Source organism: Acipenser ruthenus, chromosome 53, assembly GCF_902713425.1.
Source record: "Acipenser ruthenus chromosome 53, fAciRut3.2 maternal haplotype, whole genome shotgun sequence".
Taxonomy (NCBI): domain Eukaryota; kingdom Metazoa; phylum Chordata; class Actinopteri; order Acipenseriformes; family Acipenseridae; genus Acipenser; species Acipenser ruthenus.
Genome location: NC_081241.1, coordinates 6,989,192 through 7,003,466, shown reverse-complemented (window position 1 = coordinate 7,003,466; position 14,275 = coordinate 6,989,192). Strand labels below are relative to the sequence as shown.

Genomic DNA, 14,275 nt, shown 5'->3' with positions numbered 1-14,275 from the left:
TGGGAGAGCGAACAGAGGAAAGTATGGGAGAGCACGGAAGAGCGAGCAGAGGAGAGTACAGGAGAGTACGGGAGAGCGAGCAGAGGAGAGTACAGGAGAGCACGGGAGAGCGAGCAGAGGAGAGTACAGGAGAGCGAGCAGAGGAGAGTATGGGAGAGCGAGCAGAGGAGAGTATGGGAGAGTATGGGAGAGTGAGCAAAGGAGAGTATGGGAGAGCACGGGAGAGCGAGCAGAGGAGAGTACGGGAGAGCAAGCAGAGGAGAGTACGGGAGAGCACGGGAGAGCGAGCAGAGGAGAGTACGGGAGAGCACGGGAGAGCGAGCAGAGGAGAGTACAGGAGAGTACGGGAGAGCGAGCAGAGGAGAGTACAGGAGAGCACGGGAGAGCGAGCAGAGGAGAGTATGGGAGAGCGAGCAGAGGAGAGTACAGGAGAGCATGGGAGAGCGAACAGAGGAAAGTATGGGAGAGCACGGAAGAGCGAGCAGAGGAGAGTATGGGAGAGCACGGGAGAGCGAGCAGAGGAGAGTATGGGAGAGCGAGCAGAGGAGAGTATGGGAGAGCGAGCAGAGGAGAGTATGGGAGAGTATGGGAGAGCGAGCAAAGGAGAGTATGGGAGAGCACGGGAGAGCGAGCAGAGGAGAGTACGGGAGAGCAAGCAGAGGAGAGTACGGGAGAGCACGGGAGAGCGAGCAGACGAGAGTACGGGAGAGCACGGGAGAGTGAGCAGAGGAGAGTATGGGAGAGCACGGGAGAGCGAGCAGAGGAGAGTATGGGAGAGCGAGCAGAGGAGAGTACAGGAGAGCAAGCAGAGGAGAGTACGGGAGAGCACGGGGGAGCGAGCAGAGGAGAGTATGGGAGAGTGAGTAGAGGAGAGTACGGGAGAGCACGGGAGAGCGAGCAGAGGAGAGTATGGGAGAGCGAGCAGAGGAGAGTACGGGAGAGCAAGCAGAGGAGAGTACGGGAGAGCAAGCAGAGGAGAGTACGGGAGAGCACGGGGGAGCGAGCAGAGGAGAGTATGGGAGAGCGAGCAGAGGAGAGTACGGGAGAGCGAGCAGAGGAGAGTACGGGAGAGCGAGTAGAGGAGAGTATGGGAGAGCACGTGAGAGCGAGCAGAGAAGAGTACGGGAGAGCACGGGAGAGCGAGCAGAGGAGAGTACAGGAGAGTACGGGAGACCGAGCAGAGGAGAGTATGGGAGAGCGAGCAGAGGAGAGTACAGGAGAGCACGGGAGAGCGAGCAGAGGAGAGTATGGGAGAGCGAGCAGAGGAGAGTACGGGAGAGCACGGGAGAGCGAGCAGAGGAGAGTACAGGAGAGTACGGGAGAGCGAGCAGAGGAGAGTACAGGAGAGCATGGGAGAGCGAGCAGAGGAGAGTACAGGAGAGCATGGGAGAGCGAGCAGAGGAAAGTATGGGAGAGCACGGAAGAGCGAGCAGAGGAGAGTATGGGAGAGCACGGGAGAGCGAGCAGAGGAGAGTACGGGAGAGCGAGCAGAGGAGAGTACAGGAGAGCATGGGAGAGCGAGCAGAGGAGAGTACAGGAGAGCATGGGAGAGCGAGCAGAGGAAAGTATGGGAGAGCACGGAAGAGCGAGCAGAGGAGAGTATGGGAGAGCACGGGAGAGCGAGCAGAGGAGAGTATGGGAGAGCGAGCAGAGGAGAGTATGGGAGAGCGAGCAGAGGAGAGTACGGGAGAGTATGGGAGAGCGAGCAGAGGAGAGTACGGGAGAGCACGGGAGAGCGAGCAGAGGAGAGTATGGGAGAGCACGGGAGAGCGAGCAGAGGAGAGTATGGGAGAGCGAGCAGAGGAGAGTATGGGAGAGCGAGCAGAGGAGAGTATGGGAGAGCACGGGAGAGCGAGCAAAGGAGAGTACGGGAGAGCACGGGAGAGCGAGCAGAGGAGAGTACAGGAGTGCGAGCAGAGGAGAGTACGGGAGAGCACGGGAGAGCGAGCAGAGGAGAGTACGGGAGAGCACGGGAGAGCGAGCAGAGGAGAGTACGGGAGAGCACGGGAGAGCGAGCAGAGGAGAGTATGGGAGAGCACGGGAGAGCGAGCAGAGGAGAGTACGGGAGAGCACGGGAGAGCGAGCAGAGGAGAGTATGGGAGAGCGAGCAGAGGAAAGTATGGGAGAGCACGGGAGAGCGAGCAGAGGAGAGTATGGGAGAGCGAGCAGAGGAGAGTATGGGAGAGCGAGCAGAGGAGAGTATGGGAGAGCGAGCAGAGGAGAATACGGGAGAGCAAGCAGAGGAGAGTACGGGAGAGCAAGCAGAGGAGAGTACGGGAGAGCACGGGGGAGCGAGCAGAGGAGAGTATGGGAGAGCGAGCAGAGGAGAGTACGGGAGAGCAAGCAGAGGAGAGTACGGGAGAGCACGGGAGAGCGAGCAGAGGAGAGTATGGGAGAGCACGGGAGAGCGAGCAGAGGAGAGTATGGGAGAGCGAGCAGAGGAGAGTATGGGAGAGCAAGCAGAGGAGAGTACGGGAGAGCACGGGGGAGCGAGCAGAGGAGAGTATGGGAGAGCGAGCAGAGGAGAGTACGGGAGAGCAAGCAGAGGAGAGTACGGGAGAGCACGGGAGAGCGAGCAGAGGAGAGTATGGGAGAGCACGGGAGAGCGAGCAGAGGAGAGTATGGGAGAGCGAGCAGAGGAGAGTACAGGAGAGCATGGGAGAGCGAGCAGAGGAAAGTATGGGAGAGCACGGAAGAGCGAGCAGAGGAGAGTATGGGAGAGCACGGGAGAGCGAGCAGAGGAGAGTATGGGAGAGCGAGCAGAGGAGAGTATGGGAGAGCGAGCAGAGGAGAATACGGGAGAGCAAGCAGAGGAGAGTACGGGAGAGCAAGCAGAGGAGAGTATGGGAGAGCGAGCAGAGGAGAGTACGGGAGAGCAAGCAGAGGAGAGTACGGGAGAGCACGGGAGAGCAAGCAGAGGAGAGTATGGGAGAGCGAGCAGAGGAGAGTACGGGAGAGCAAGCAGAGGAGAGTACGGGAGAGCAAGCAGAGGAGAGTACGGGAGAGCACGGAAGAGCGAGCAGAGGAGAGTATGGGAGAGCACGGGAGAGCGAGCAGAGGAGAGTATGGGAGAGCGAGCAGAGGAGAGTATGGGAGAGCGAGCAGAGGAGAATACGGGAGAGCAAGCAGAGGAGAGTACGGGAGAGCATGGGAGAGCGAGCAGAGGAAAGTATGGGAGAGCACGGAAGAGCGAGCAGAGGAGAGTATGGGAGAGCGAGCAGAGGAGAGTACAGGAGAGCATGGGAGAGCGAGCAGAGGAAAGTATGGGAGAGCACGGAAGAGCGAGCAGAGGAGAGTATGGGAGAGCACGGGAGAGCGAGCAGAGGAGAGTATGGGAGAGCGAGCAGAGGAAAGTATGGGAGAGCACGGGAGAGCGAGCAGAGGAGAGTATGGGAGAGCGAGCAGAGGAGAGTATGGGAGAGCGAGCAGAGGAGAGTATGGGAGAGCGAGCAGAGGAGAATACGGGAGAGCAAGCAGAGGAGAGTACGGGAGAGCAAGCAGAGGAGAGTACGGGAGAGCACGGGGGAGCGAGCAGAGGAGAGTATGGGAGAGCGAGCAGAGGAGAGTACGGGAGAGCAAGCAGAGGAGAGTACGGGAGAGCACGGGAGAGCGAGCAGAGGAGAGTATGGGAGAGCACGGGAGAGCGAGCAGAGGAGAGTATGGGAGAGCGAGCAGAGGAGAGTATGGGAGAGCAAGCAGAGGAGAGTACGGGAGAGCACGGGGGAGCGAGCAGAGGAGAGTATGGGAGAGCGAGCAGAGGAGAGTACGGGAGAGCAAGCAGAGGAGAGTACGGGAGAGCACGGGAGAGCGAGCAGAGGAGAGTATGGGAGAGCACGGGAGAGCGAGCAGAGGAGAGTATGGGAGAGCGAGCAGAGGAGAGTACAGGAGAGCATGGGAGAGCGAGCAGAGGAAAGTATGGGAGAGCACGGAAGAGCGAGCAGAGGAGAGTATGGGAGAGCACGGGAGAGCGAGCAGAGGAGAGTATGGGAGAGCGAGCAGAGGAGAGTATGGGAGAGCGAGCAGAGGAGAATACGGGAGAGCAAGCAGAGGAGAGTACGGGAGAGCAAGCAGAGGAGAGTATGGGAGAGCGAGCAGAGGAGAGTACGGGAGAGCAAGCAGAGGAGAGTACGGGAGAGCACGGGAGAGCAAGCAGAGGAGAGTATGGGAGAGCGAGCAGAGGAGAGTACGGGAGAGCAAGCAGAGGAGAGTACGGGAGAGCAAGCAGAGGAGAGTACGGGAGAGCACGGAAGAGCGAGCAGAGGAGAGTATGGGAGAGCACGGGAGAGCGAGCAGAGGAGAGTATGGGAGAGCGAGCAGAGGAGAGTATGGGAGAGCGAGCAGAGGAGAATACGGGAGAGCAAGCAGAGGAGAGTACGGGAGAGCAAGCAGAGGAGAGTATGGGAGAGCACGGGGAAGCGAGCAGAGGAGAGTATGGGAGAGTGAGTAGAGGAGAGTACGGGAGAGCACGGGAGAGCGAGCAGAGGAGAGTATGGGAGAGCGAGCAGAGGAGAGTACGGGAGAGCAAGCAGAGGAGAGTACGGGAGAGCAAGCAGAGGAGAGTACGGGAGAGCACGGGGGAGCGAGCAGAGGAGAGTATGGGAGAGCGAGCAGAGGAGAGTACGGGAGAGCAAGCAGAGGAGAGTACGGGAGAGCAAGCAGAGGAGAGTATGGGAGAGCAAGCAGAGGAGAGTACGGGAGAGCAAGCAGAGGAGAGTACGGGAGAGCAAGCAGAGGAGAGTACGGGAGAGTACGGGAGACTACGGGAGAGCGAGCAGAGGAGAGTACAGGAGAGCGAGCAAGTGAGCAATAGGAAAAAGATATAGAAACAACTGCTAAGATACTTATGTGTTTATTTGTTTGGCCAACTCGCCTTTTTGTTTAGTGTGTTTTGTTCCAATGTTTTGTTAGCGCTCAGTTTCACCACTGCCATTAATTGTTTGGTTTCTGTTTCTGGTCCGTGACGTCACCACTCACACGCCACTGCAAGCCACTTGGTCACACCCGGGTTTGACCCGTAACCAAAAGTCCAGTTTAACACACAACACTAAACACAAACACAGTTCTTAGTGATAGTGAATACGTGCAAGTGGTGTAATACAGTTCTCTGTGAAATGCAGGGGTGAAAGTGATGTCCGGGTTTATGCTGGCTTTCGCTACAGCTCCGGATCGTGCAACTGGTAGTCTATTAAAAAAAGACGACAGTTAGCAAAACACTAACAAACACAAGACAAAACTCAAGGTTCATGAAACAGCACACAGACTCCTTGTAGGTTTTCAACACTAACCATTTACCAAGGAACAGATCACGTATGCTAAGTCCACTATTTATATCCTCGCTCATGACCCCTAGGTTAACGATGGCGCATCCGCTCCTCCAATCCTCATATGCCACACCGTTTACCGTCTGGGTCATTGAGTTTGGATACCGTAGTTGTGCCCCATTCCTAAATGACCGACCTCCACCTACCCTATGGAATAAATTGTCATACCATTTGGTTAAGGGTACTCTGTTCCCATTACACAGTGCCCTCGCAGGTCGAGAGGGAGATCTAACACCAAACACCATTTGATCTCAGTCACCAAAGACTAGAAGACGGAATATACCAAAATGAAGCACTGTAATTGAATTACATTTGTTTAGATAATGCATTTACAAAGCATTGTGAAAGAAGCAATGATTCTGTCATATCTAGGGTGAGGAAGACCTTTCGTTTCTCCATGTTTTCTCTCTTCCTTTACAAGAGAACACTGTTGTTTTAATAGTATGTTTATTGATTGAAGATAAAAAAGCCTGCTACAATTGTTGCTTAATACAGGTTGTTTAAGTCCATTGTTTAGTAAGCGGATTGTGGTCACTGGTAGACAGGTGGTCCTTTAATGCAGTTAAATAAAAGCACAGATGTCATTTAAAGAGGTCACTTAGACCAGGTGGTCTCTAAATAAAGGTGAAGGTCACACAGGGCCGGCCTTAAGCCTATACGGTCCCATAGGGCCCCACGACCAAAGGGTCCCCATGGCTGAAAACTGTTTCCCTCCCGATTTTGAATGCTAGTTCTATCGTCTTGCACATGCTGGTCCACCCCCTCTACTGATGGAAAAAAAGAGATTGGAGACTGTGTCTGCAGACCTGTGGTTGACAAAAACTACATTTCTGTGGAAAGCTATACACAGGTAAGTAAGCGATACAGTACCCTTGGGTCCTCGTGCCTCAGAGCCTCGATAGCCTCAGTGCCTCGAGGTATTTCGAGCCCTGCACTTCAGCTCCCTTGGTAGCCTCGGGGCCTTTCGAGACCTGTGCAGCGGCACCCTTGGTGCCACGTTGCCCCAGAGCCTCGGTACCTCTGTGCTTCGGCATCCTCGGTGCCTCGAGAGCTACATGCCTCGGCGCTTCGACTCCTTGAGGCAATGCTTTGGCGCTCTCGGTGCCCCGATGCTCTACAACCTCGGTGCCTTGGTGCTTCAGTATCCTTGGCACCTCAAGGACTGTACGCCTCAGCGCTTCGATGCTTCGAGGTCTTTGTAACCCTCTGCCCCAGTACCGTTGAGACCCTCGGGCTCCTGGTGCTCCATAGACTCGGTACCTCGGCACTTCGACACCCACTGTGTTTCACAAGCACACTCAATTCCCTGGGTTTTTTTTCAGTGTCTCTGTGTTATACAGCCTTGACACCTTGCTGCTTCGGCTGAAATGTCTAATTTCCACTTATGCGAATCCTGCAGGCAGAAATTGCCACTGCAGGACAAACACACTCTGTGTGCAAGGTGCCTGGGCATTGAGCATGCCTCTGCTGCCTTGGCAGACAGGTTGTCCTGCTCCTTTTGCGCCGGATCCAAGGAGAGCGCCCTACAAAAAAGACTGGCGCTTTTCTCAGACGAGAACCTTGCAGCCAGCCTAGGAGAGCCATCATCGGTCTCGGGATCCCAGGCCTCCCCGGCCTACCGTCCAAGCCCTGCCTACCCTCCAAACCTGCACAAAGTATTCCTTCTGCCCAGGCTTCTCAGCACCACCGCAATCACTCTAGATCTCCCTCAAGGGGCAGTGTAACAGGGGAGATCTGGACTGACTGTCTGGCACATTCGTATTACTGCAGGTAGAGGGCAGCAGTCTCGTGGGATCCGCCTGTAGGTCATGGCGATGACACGGAGAGGTGGGGAAGAGTGTGTGTGTGCTTTCCCTCTCTCTGAGTGGCTGAGGGGCGGGCCTTGGGAGACTGCTCAGCCCATAAGAACTGGCTTGGTTGTGCACTCGGGTGGCCGTGTTGGGGGAAATACAGTGTCGCTGGCAGAAGAGGCCAGCGTGAAACAAGGAGCAGGCGAGCCCGGCTGAGGGGGCAGCCTTTCATAAAAAAAAAACTAATTTTCACAGAGCAATATAAATAAATACGTACCTGAGGGGACGTGTGTAGAGGTACGGGGAACCCAGGCCAACCCCAGTGTATAGGCACAGCTGAGTGTAGGACGGAGACCCGTGCTGACCGGCTTAGCGGCAGTGGGGGCACTGCATAAGCAGCACTTTTGTTTGTAGTTTTATTAATGTGTTTTATTTTCCCCTTTTTCTTTCGCCTTCTGTTTTCATTATTATTTTTGAGCACTTGAAGGTGCACGGACTGGGATACCTGTGTTGGTAACCCCGTGGTCCTGGTTTACTGTCGGCAGTATCCAGACCACGGACAACAGCGCCCTCTGCGGGCTAAACTAAATAAAAAAATAAATAAGTAAAATAAATAAATGTGGACACCTGAGCGGTGTTTACAAATAAAATCTTCTGTCTCCCGTGTCAGTGAATACCCCCACCCTTCCACAGGCAGAAAGAGAGTTAGAAATGCGGACCACGTGAGGGATATTGCCGAGCAACAAAGACACTCGAGCACTTAAGCAGGCAGCAGGTCCCCCCGCACCTGCCCCAGCTCCACCAGCGCCTGCCCCAGTGCATACACCGGCTTCGCCAGTGGTTGCTACAGAGGCTGAGCAACAGGATGTGGTGATGAGCGAGGAGGAACAGGATGCGCTCTCCCTAGCAGCTTCCTACCTTGAGGAATCCTTCTTGTGGACGGAGGCTTAGGACCCAGACCTGACTCATGTAACGGCCCCCAGCTCCGAGCTCATTTAAGAATCTAATATTCCAGCGTCCTCGAACTCGGTTCGGGCACTGATGGAAAGGGCCGCCAACTTTGTCCAGGTACCCTGGAAGGCAAGTTCCAAGCAGCACAGGTCTATTTTCAGACCAGCGCAGACTTAAACCCCCCAGCCCTTTGGAGGGAGCAGAGGCTGCAGGGCACAGGTCCCCCAAGTGGACTCCATCATAGTGGCCCTAGTGCGAGCTCCCCCAGTAGGAGGTATATCCAAGGATGCTGTATGCCCTAACAGCCAATGCAGGATCACAGAAGCCCACCTGAAAAAGGCTATATGAATTCTAAATTGAGATAACTGAGTTAAAAAATAACACACAAGCCCAACAGCAATTAAGAGGCCCAGGAATGCAACAAATAATTAAAATACACAGGGCAGAAAGTAAGGTGTCTGCAATAGTCAATGCTGGACGAGAAGTTTTTCATTACAGGAATCAGGTCCCTCTGACTTTTGGAATAGAAGTTAATTGTTTATAAAATGCTCTGTTCATGGACTGTTTTAAGTGATCAATGGTTGTTTAAGACCTTTTTCATCAATGACAATGTAATTTAATTATTTAACCTGAGAGGATGTTTATTAACACAAAAAAGGAATCCAACAAATTAGTTCTTAAAGTTGCAGAAGAGATTCTGATATTGTGAAGTTTTTTTTAATAGAAAAATAAATCTTTCTTACCTGAGCAAACCACTCCAGCATCTTCACCGTGGTTACAGTTATTTTTACCCCATCCTTGTGATCCACAGCTGTGCAGTGAGGTCTCTGATCCGTTGCATGCCACATCATCCAGCCAGATTGTTCCATTCCCTTGGCCAAAGTGAGCACTTCCTTGTGCCAACACAGCGGAGCCACAGCCCAGCTCTCTGCACACAACCTGGGCGTCGTTCATGTCCCAGGAATCATCACACACTGTCCCCCACTGGCCATCATGAAGAACCTCAACTCTCCCAGAGCAGCAGCTGCTCCCACCCACCAGCCTGACAGGAACACTCTGCAATGCTGATAACAGAGGTCAATACATTAATCACAGGGATCAAACATTTATTTATATGGGCAGTTAAGCTTGAATTTCATTATCAGTTCACATGCACACTCAAGCCTCTCTCATCTATGTTTATATCTACAGTTAAACATTTCTCTTCTATCAGTTTACAGCATTATTATTATTATTATTATTATTATTATTATTATTATTATTATTATTATTATTTTTATTATTATTATTATTATTATTAATAATTACGATTATGATTGAACCCACAAGCATCCAGAGCCCTTACCACTACTCCACACTGCTGCCAGTATATGTAGAGCTGAGATTCTCTCTTTTCTCAGTATACATGCACTTTTAAGCTTTTCTGTTAGTGTGTAATTTTTTGTGCAGCTATAGGACCCCAAAGACAATATAAAACACTAATCCACTGTGTTTGAATTAAACAAAAAGTGATTAAAGTTTACTGATTGGCTGTAATATGTTATTCCTCTGAACTATATGAATTATAAATTGAGATATCAGAGTTAAAAAATAACACACAAGCCCAACAGCAATTAAGAGGCCCAGGAATGAACAAATAATTAAAACACACAGGGCAGAAAGTAAGGTGTCTGCAATAGTCAATGCTGGACGAGAAGTTTTTCATTACAGGAATCAGGTCCCTCTGACTTTTGGAATAGAAGTTAATTGTTTATAAAATGCTCTGTTCATGGACTGTTTTAAGTGATGTGTTATCAATGGTTGTTTAAGACCTTTTTCATCAATGACAATGTTATTTAATTATTTAACCTGAGAGGATGTTTATTAACACAAAAAAGGAATCCAACAAAAGAGTTCTTAAAGTTGCAGAAGAGATTCTGATATTGTGATGTTTTTTTTTTAATAGAAAAATAAATCTTTTCTACCTGAGCAAACCACTCCAGCATCTTCACCGTGGTTACAGTTATTTTTACCCCATCCTTGTGATCCACAGCTGTGCAGTGAGGTCTCTGATCCATTGCATGCCATATCATCCAACCAGATTGTTCCATTCCCTTGGCCAAAGTGAGCACTTCCTGGAGCCAACACAGCGGAGCCACAGCCCAGCTCTCTGCACACAACCTGGGCATCGTTCATGTCCCAGGAATCATCACACACTGTCCCCCACTGGCCATCATGAAGAACCTCAACTCTCCCAGAGCAGCAGCTGTTCCCACCCACCAGCCTGACAGGAACACCCTCTGAAAGAGAAGACATCGATAGAAGATCTGATTCTCAGCTCTTAAACTGTCAGACTTACCTTCAAACAGTGTCCCTCGTTGGACTTCAGTTAAACTGGACAGTTTGGATCCTGATTGCTAACTAACACTGACTCCCATCTGAGTGAATGAGTTTAATTAGAAACAAGGCAGACAGTTTATTTACATTCCTTACAGCAGGGCTACTCAACTCTGGCCCATGCGATCCATTCCAGTCCAGGTTTTCACTGCAGGCAGATTCTAAAATACAGTCAAACCTGTATTAAGAGACCACTCAAGGGACAGTCAAATAGTGGCCTCTTAACACAGGTGGCCTCTCAAAAGGGCCCATAACTTATGAATGCCTTCCTATAATTCTGTATGTTTAAAATACACTGTAAAAAGACTAGAAGATTGAATTCACCAAAATGAAGCACTGTATTTGAATTACATTTGTTTAGATAATGCATTTACAAAGCATTGTGAAAGAAGCAATGATTCTGTCATATCTAGGGTGAGGAAGACCTTTCGTTTCTCCATGTTTTCTCTCTTCCTTTACAAGAGAGCACTGTTGTTTTTAATACTATGTTTATTGATTGCAGATAAAAAAAAGCCTGCTACAATTGCAGCTTAATACAGGTTTAAGTCCATTGTTTAGTAAGAGGATTGTGGTCACTGGTAGACAGGTGGTCCTTTAATACAGATATCATTTAAAGTGGTCACTTAGACCAGGTGGTCTCTAAATAAAGGTGAAGGTCACACAGGATCGGCCTTAAGCCTATACGGTCCCATAGGGCCCCACGGCCGAAGGGTCCCCGTTGCTGAAAAGTGTTTCCCTCTCAATTATGAATTTAAATGCTAGTTCTACCGTCTTGCACATGCTGGCACGTGTACACAGTAGTGTATGTTGCTACAGCCAGTGCTTCCCATACCCTGCCCACCCACTCTACTGATGAAAAAAAGAGATTGGAGATGGTGTCTGCAGACCTGTGGTTGACAAAAACTACATTTCTGTGCAAAGCTATACACAGGTAAGTAAGCGATACATCATGTGTAAATTAATTTCCCATAAAATAGTATATTTGTCTCCTTGTTCCGAGTTGTCAGGTGGTGTAATTCGATTATAAATAAACTGATAGGTTTGCAATTTAGCTGTTGTTGGCCTCGACACCCACAGTACCCTTGGGTCCTCGTGCCTCAGAGCCTCGATAGCCTCAGTGCCTCGAGGTCTTTCAAGCCCTGCACTTCAGCTCCCTTGGTAGCCTCTGGGCCTTTCGAGCCCTGTGCAGCGGCACCCTTGGTAGCCTCGGGGCCTTTCGAGCCCTGTGCAGCGGCACCCTTGGAAGCCTCGGGGCCTTTCGAGCCCTGTGCAGCGGCACCCTTGGTGCCACATTGCTCCAGAGCCTCGGTACCTCTGTGCTTCGGCATCCTCGGTGCCTCGAGAGCTACGCGCTTCGGCTCCCTTGGTAGCCTCTGGGCCTTTCGAGCCCTGTGCAGCGGCACCCTTTGTGCCACATTGCCCCAGAGCCTCGGTACCTCTGTCGACCTCTTTGCCACGGCGGAGATTACCCATTGCCCCCCTGTGGTTCTCCCTCCGCAGCTGTGGCGGTACACTAGGCATCGACGCCCTAGCGCACGAATGGCCCAATGCGCCTTTATACGCTTTACCGCCTATACTGCTGCTCCCTGCCTTCCTCAAGAAGGTCAGAAGAGAGGAAGCGACGGTTCTCCTGGTGGCCCCCAGATGGCCCAGGAGAACCTGGTTTACAAACCTCTGCCAGCCGCTGCAGGACCAGCCCTGGGAGATCCCGCTGCGCATGGATCTCCTCAGCCAGTCGAAAGGCACCCTACCCCCACCTGGGAGGGTGGCCGCACACTCAACCAGAGGTGTTGCTATGTCATGGGTCCTCTTCAGAGGTGCCTCGTTGACCGATATATGTACTGCGTCTAGCTGGGCTACTCCACATACATTTACCAGGCTCTACCGACTTAATGTCGTAGATCCCTCTATGCTTTTAAGGCACTAGGGTCCTTGAGATTGCACGCTCACACCACCAACACTAGATGGCAGTAGCGAGATGTCCCTCAGATGCTGTCTGCCCATTCTCCCTCACTACGGCACTGGTATACTTTCCCAAAAGTATTCAATTTGGCGGTTATCTTCTCTTTCAGGCAGTAAAGTTTGAGCGATCAAGACATCCTGCTACACCATTGAAAATAATATTGCATTGAAAATGTCTGAATTGCATATTTTGACACTTTTGAAAGCACAGAGGACCGTTGGCAGTTTTTTCTGCATTGTTTAAAATTATTTTAAATTAGTGGCAACCCTAAATAACATCTACTTTAATTTAATTTCGTGTCCGATCTTTCTAGTTTATTTACTGCTTTTTTATCGTGAATTTTTGCAATTATTACTCAGTCAATACTTTGGAGGAAGGTTTGAATTCTTGTTAGGAATTCAGTGCATTTTTTGTGTTGTTTGAGAGGCAAGGATTGTTCTATTTTTCATTATTTGCATGGAGATGCCAGGCGCAAACTTTTTTCATAAGAGACATTAGGTTTTTTAATAAGTGCTTCGTTTGCTTATGTTCATAATTTGGCATGTGTATGTTTTTTTTTTCCTGCTCCTCCATCAGTCTCTCAAGGTACATATTCACCAGAGTTCTGTGCTTTGTGTTTACATATTGATTGCACATGCATAATACCATTGGAATTTTATGTATAGGTACATATGTATCTAAAAGGTGACTACTATGTAAATACACAGTAATTACAGGCACAATGGCCAATATTCATCAAGGGTTTTTACACAAATTCTCTATTTCCGACATTTTTTAAAACTTGAATGAAATGCAAATGAAAGTTAACATGCGTACGTCACAGCGGGTACAGTTTGATTTAAAGATGATGTGTATGAGTAAGTCATATTTCATTCATTTTACTGCTTATGTGACCCTTTATTCTCTTTAGAAAAAGTGTCAGAAATAGCGAATTTGTGTAAAGCCCTTGATGAATACAGGACAATGTAACGTGTTACCATGATTTTTATATTGAAGATGCACTGACGGCTTCACTATGGTCTTGTAACAAATGATCACATTTCTTTATAAAGTTCAATGCAGTTTTGCAGCTTTTCAGTAACATGACCTGATCTGCTTGGAAACAGTGAAAGACACTTACCTGCTACTGGAAATGTGTTCTGCTTTCCAAAGAGATGATCTGGAAGAAACAGACACAGCTTCATTACAGATCTAACGCATGATTATATTATTCAATACATTTACTAAACATCTAGCCTACGGTATTATACATTAGAATGTATCGACAATATACTACATAATTATATTTTTGTATATGAATATGCTGTATAATAAATGCACAGTATACTGAATATCTTTTAAAAAGTACATAAATGATATACTAAGAATACAAGCGTGACAGCGTACTTGCCCAATACACCATCGTAAGTGCATAAAGAAACCAGCCCCTGGTCCTGGGGACCCCCTGTCAGTGTCTGCTGGTTTTTGTTCCAACTGAGCTCTCAATTACTTAATTGAACCCTAAATTTAACTAATAATTTGCCTAATCAGAGTTTTTTCTCCATTTTAAACAAAGCTTTCAAGTATATCAAATGAGGAGGATCTGAACCCACTCCCTGCGGTGTCCCTCCTGGTTTTTTGTTTCAACTATGCCCTAAATGACTTAATTGAACAAATAATTAGTCCACTTAAGTAATTTAGGGCACAATTGGAACAAAACTCAGGAGGGACATCGGCCCTTCAGGACAAGGATTGGAGACCTCGGGCTCATACCCAAGTGTTTTTTTTATTTTTCCCCAAAAGTTATATAAAGTTTATTTTTAATATTTTCTGCATAGAGCACAACTATACCATTGGAACCCCTGCCTCCCTTCTCCCTCCCTCAAGCTGAAATC

General features: G+C 49.6%; 1 protein-coding gene across 1 annotated transcript in view; it reads right to left on the bottom strand.

Moving 5' to 3' along the window:
- The window catches only part of LOC117968858 (deleted in malignant brain tumors 1 protein-like), a 46,284-nt gene extending 32,481 nt beyond the window's left edge, over positions 1-13,803 (bottom strand). The window contains exons 1-4 of the mRNA XM_059016422.1: positions 13,788-13,803; positions 13,522-13,560; positions 10,024-10,341; positions 8,806-9,126 (exon numbers count right to left, since the gene is read on the bottom strand). Of these exons, the coding sequence (XP_058872405.1) occupies positions 8,806-9,126; positions 10,024-10,341; positions 13,522-13,560; positions 13,788-13,803 (694 nt within the window). The remainder of the gene's footprint in view (positions 1-8,805; positions 9,127-10,023; positions 10,342-13,521; positions 13,561-13,787) is intronic.
- Between the last annotated feature and the right edge of the window lie 472 nt (positions 13,804-14,275).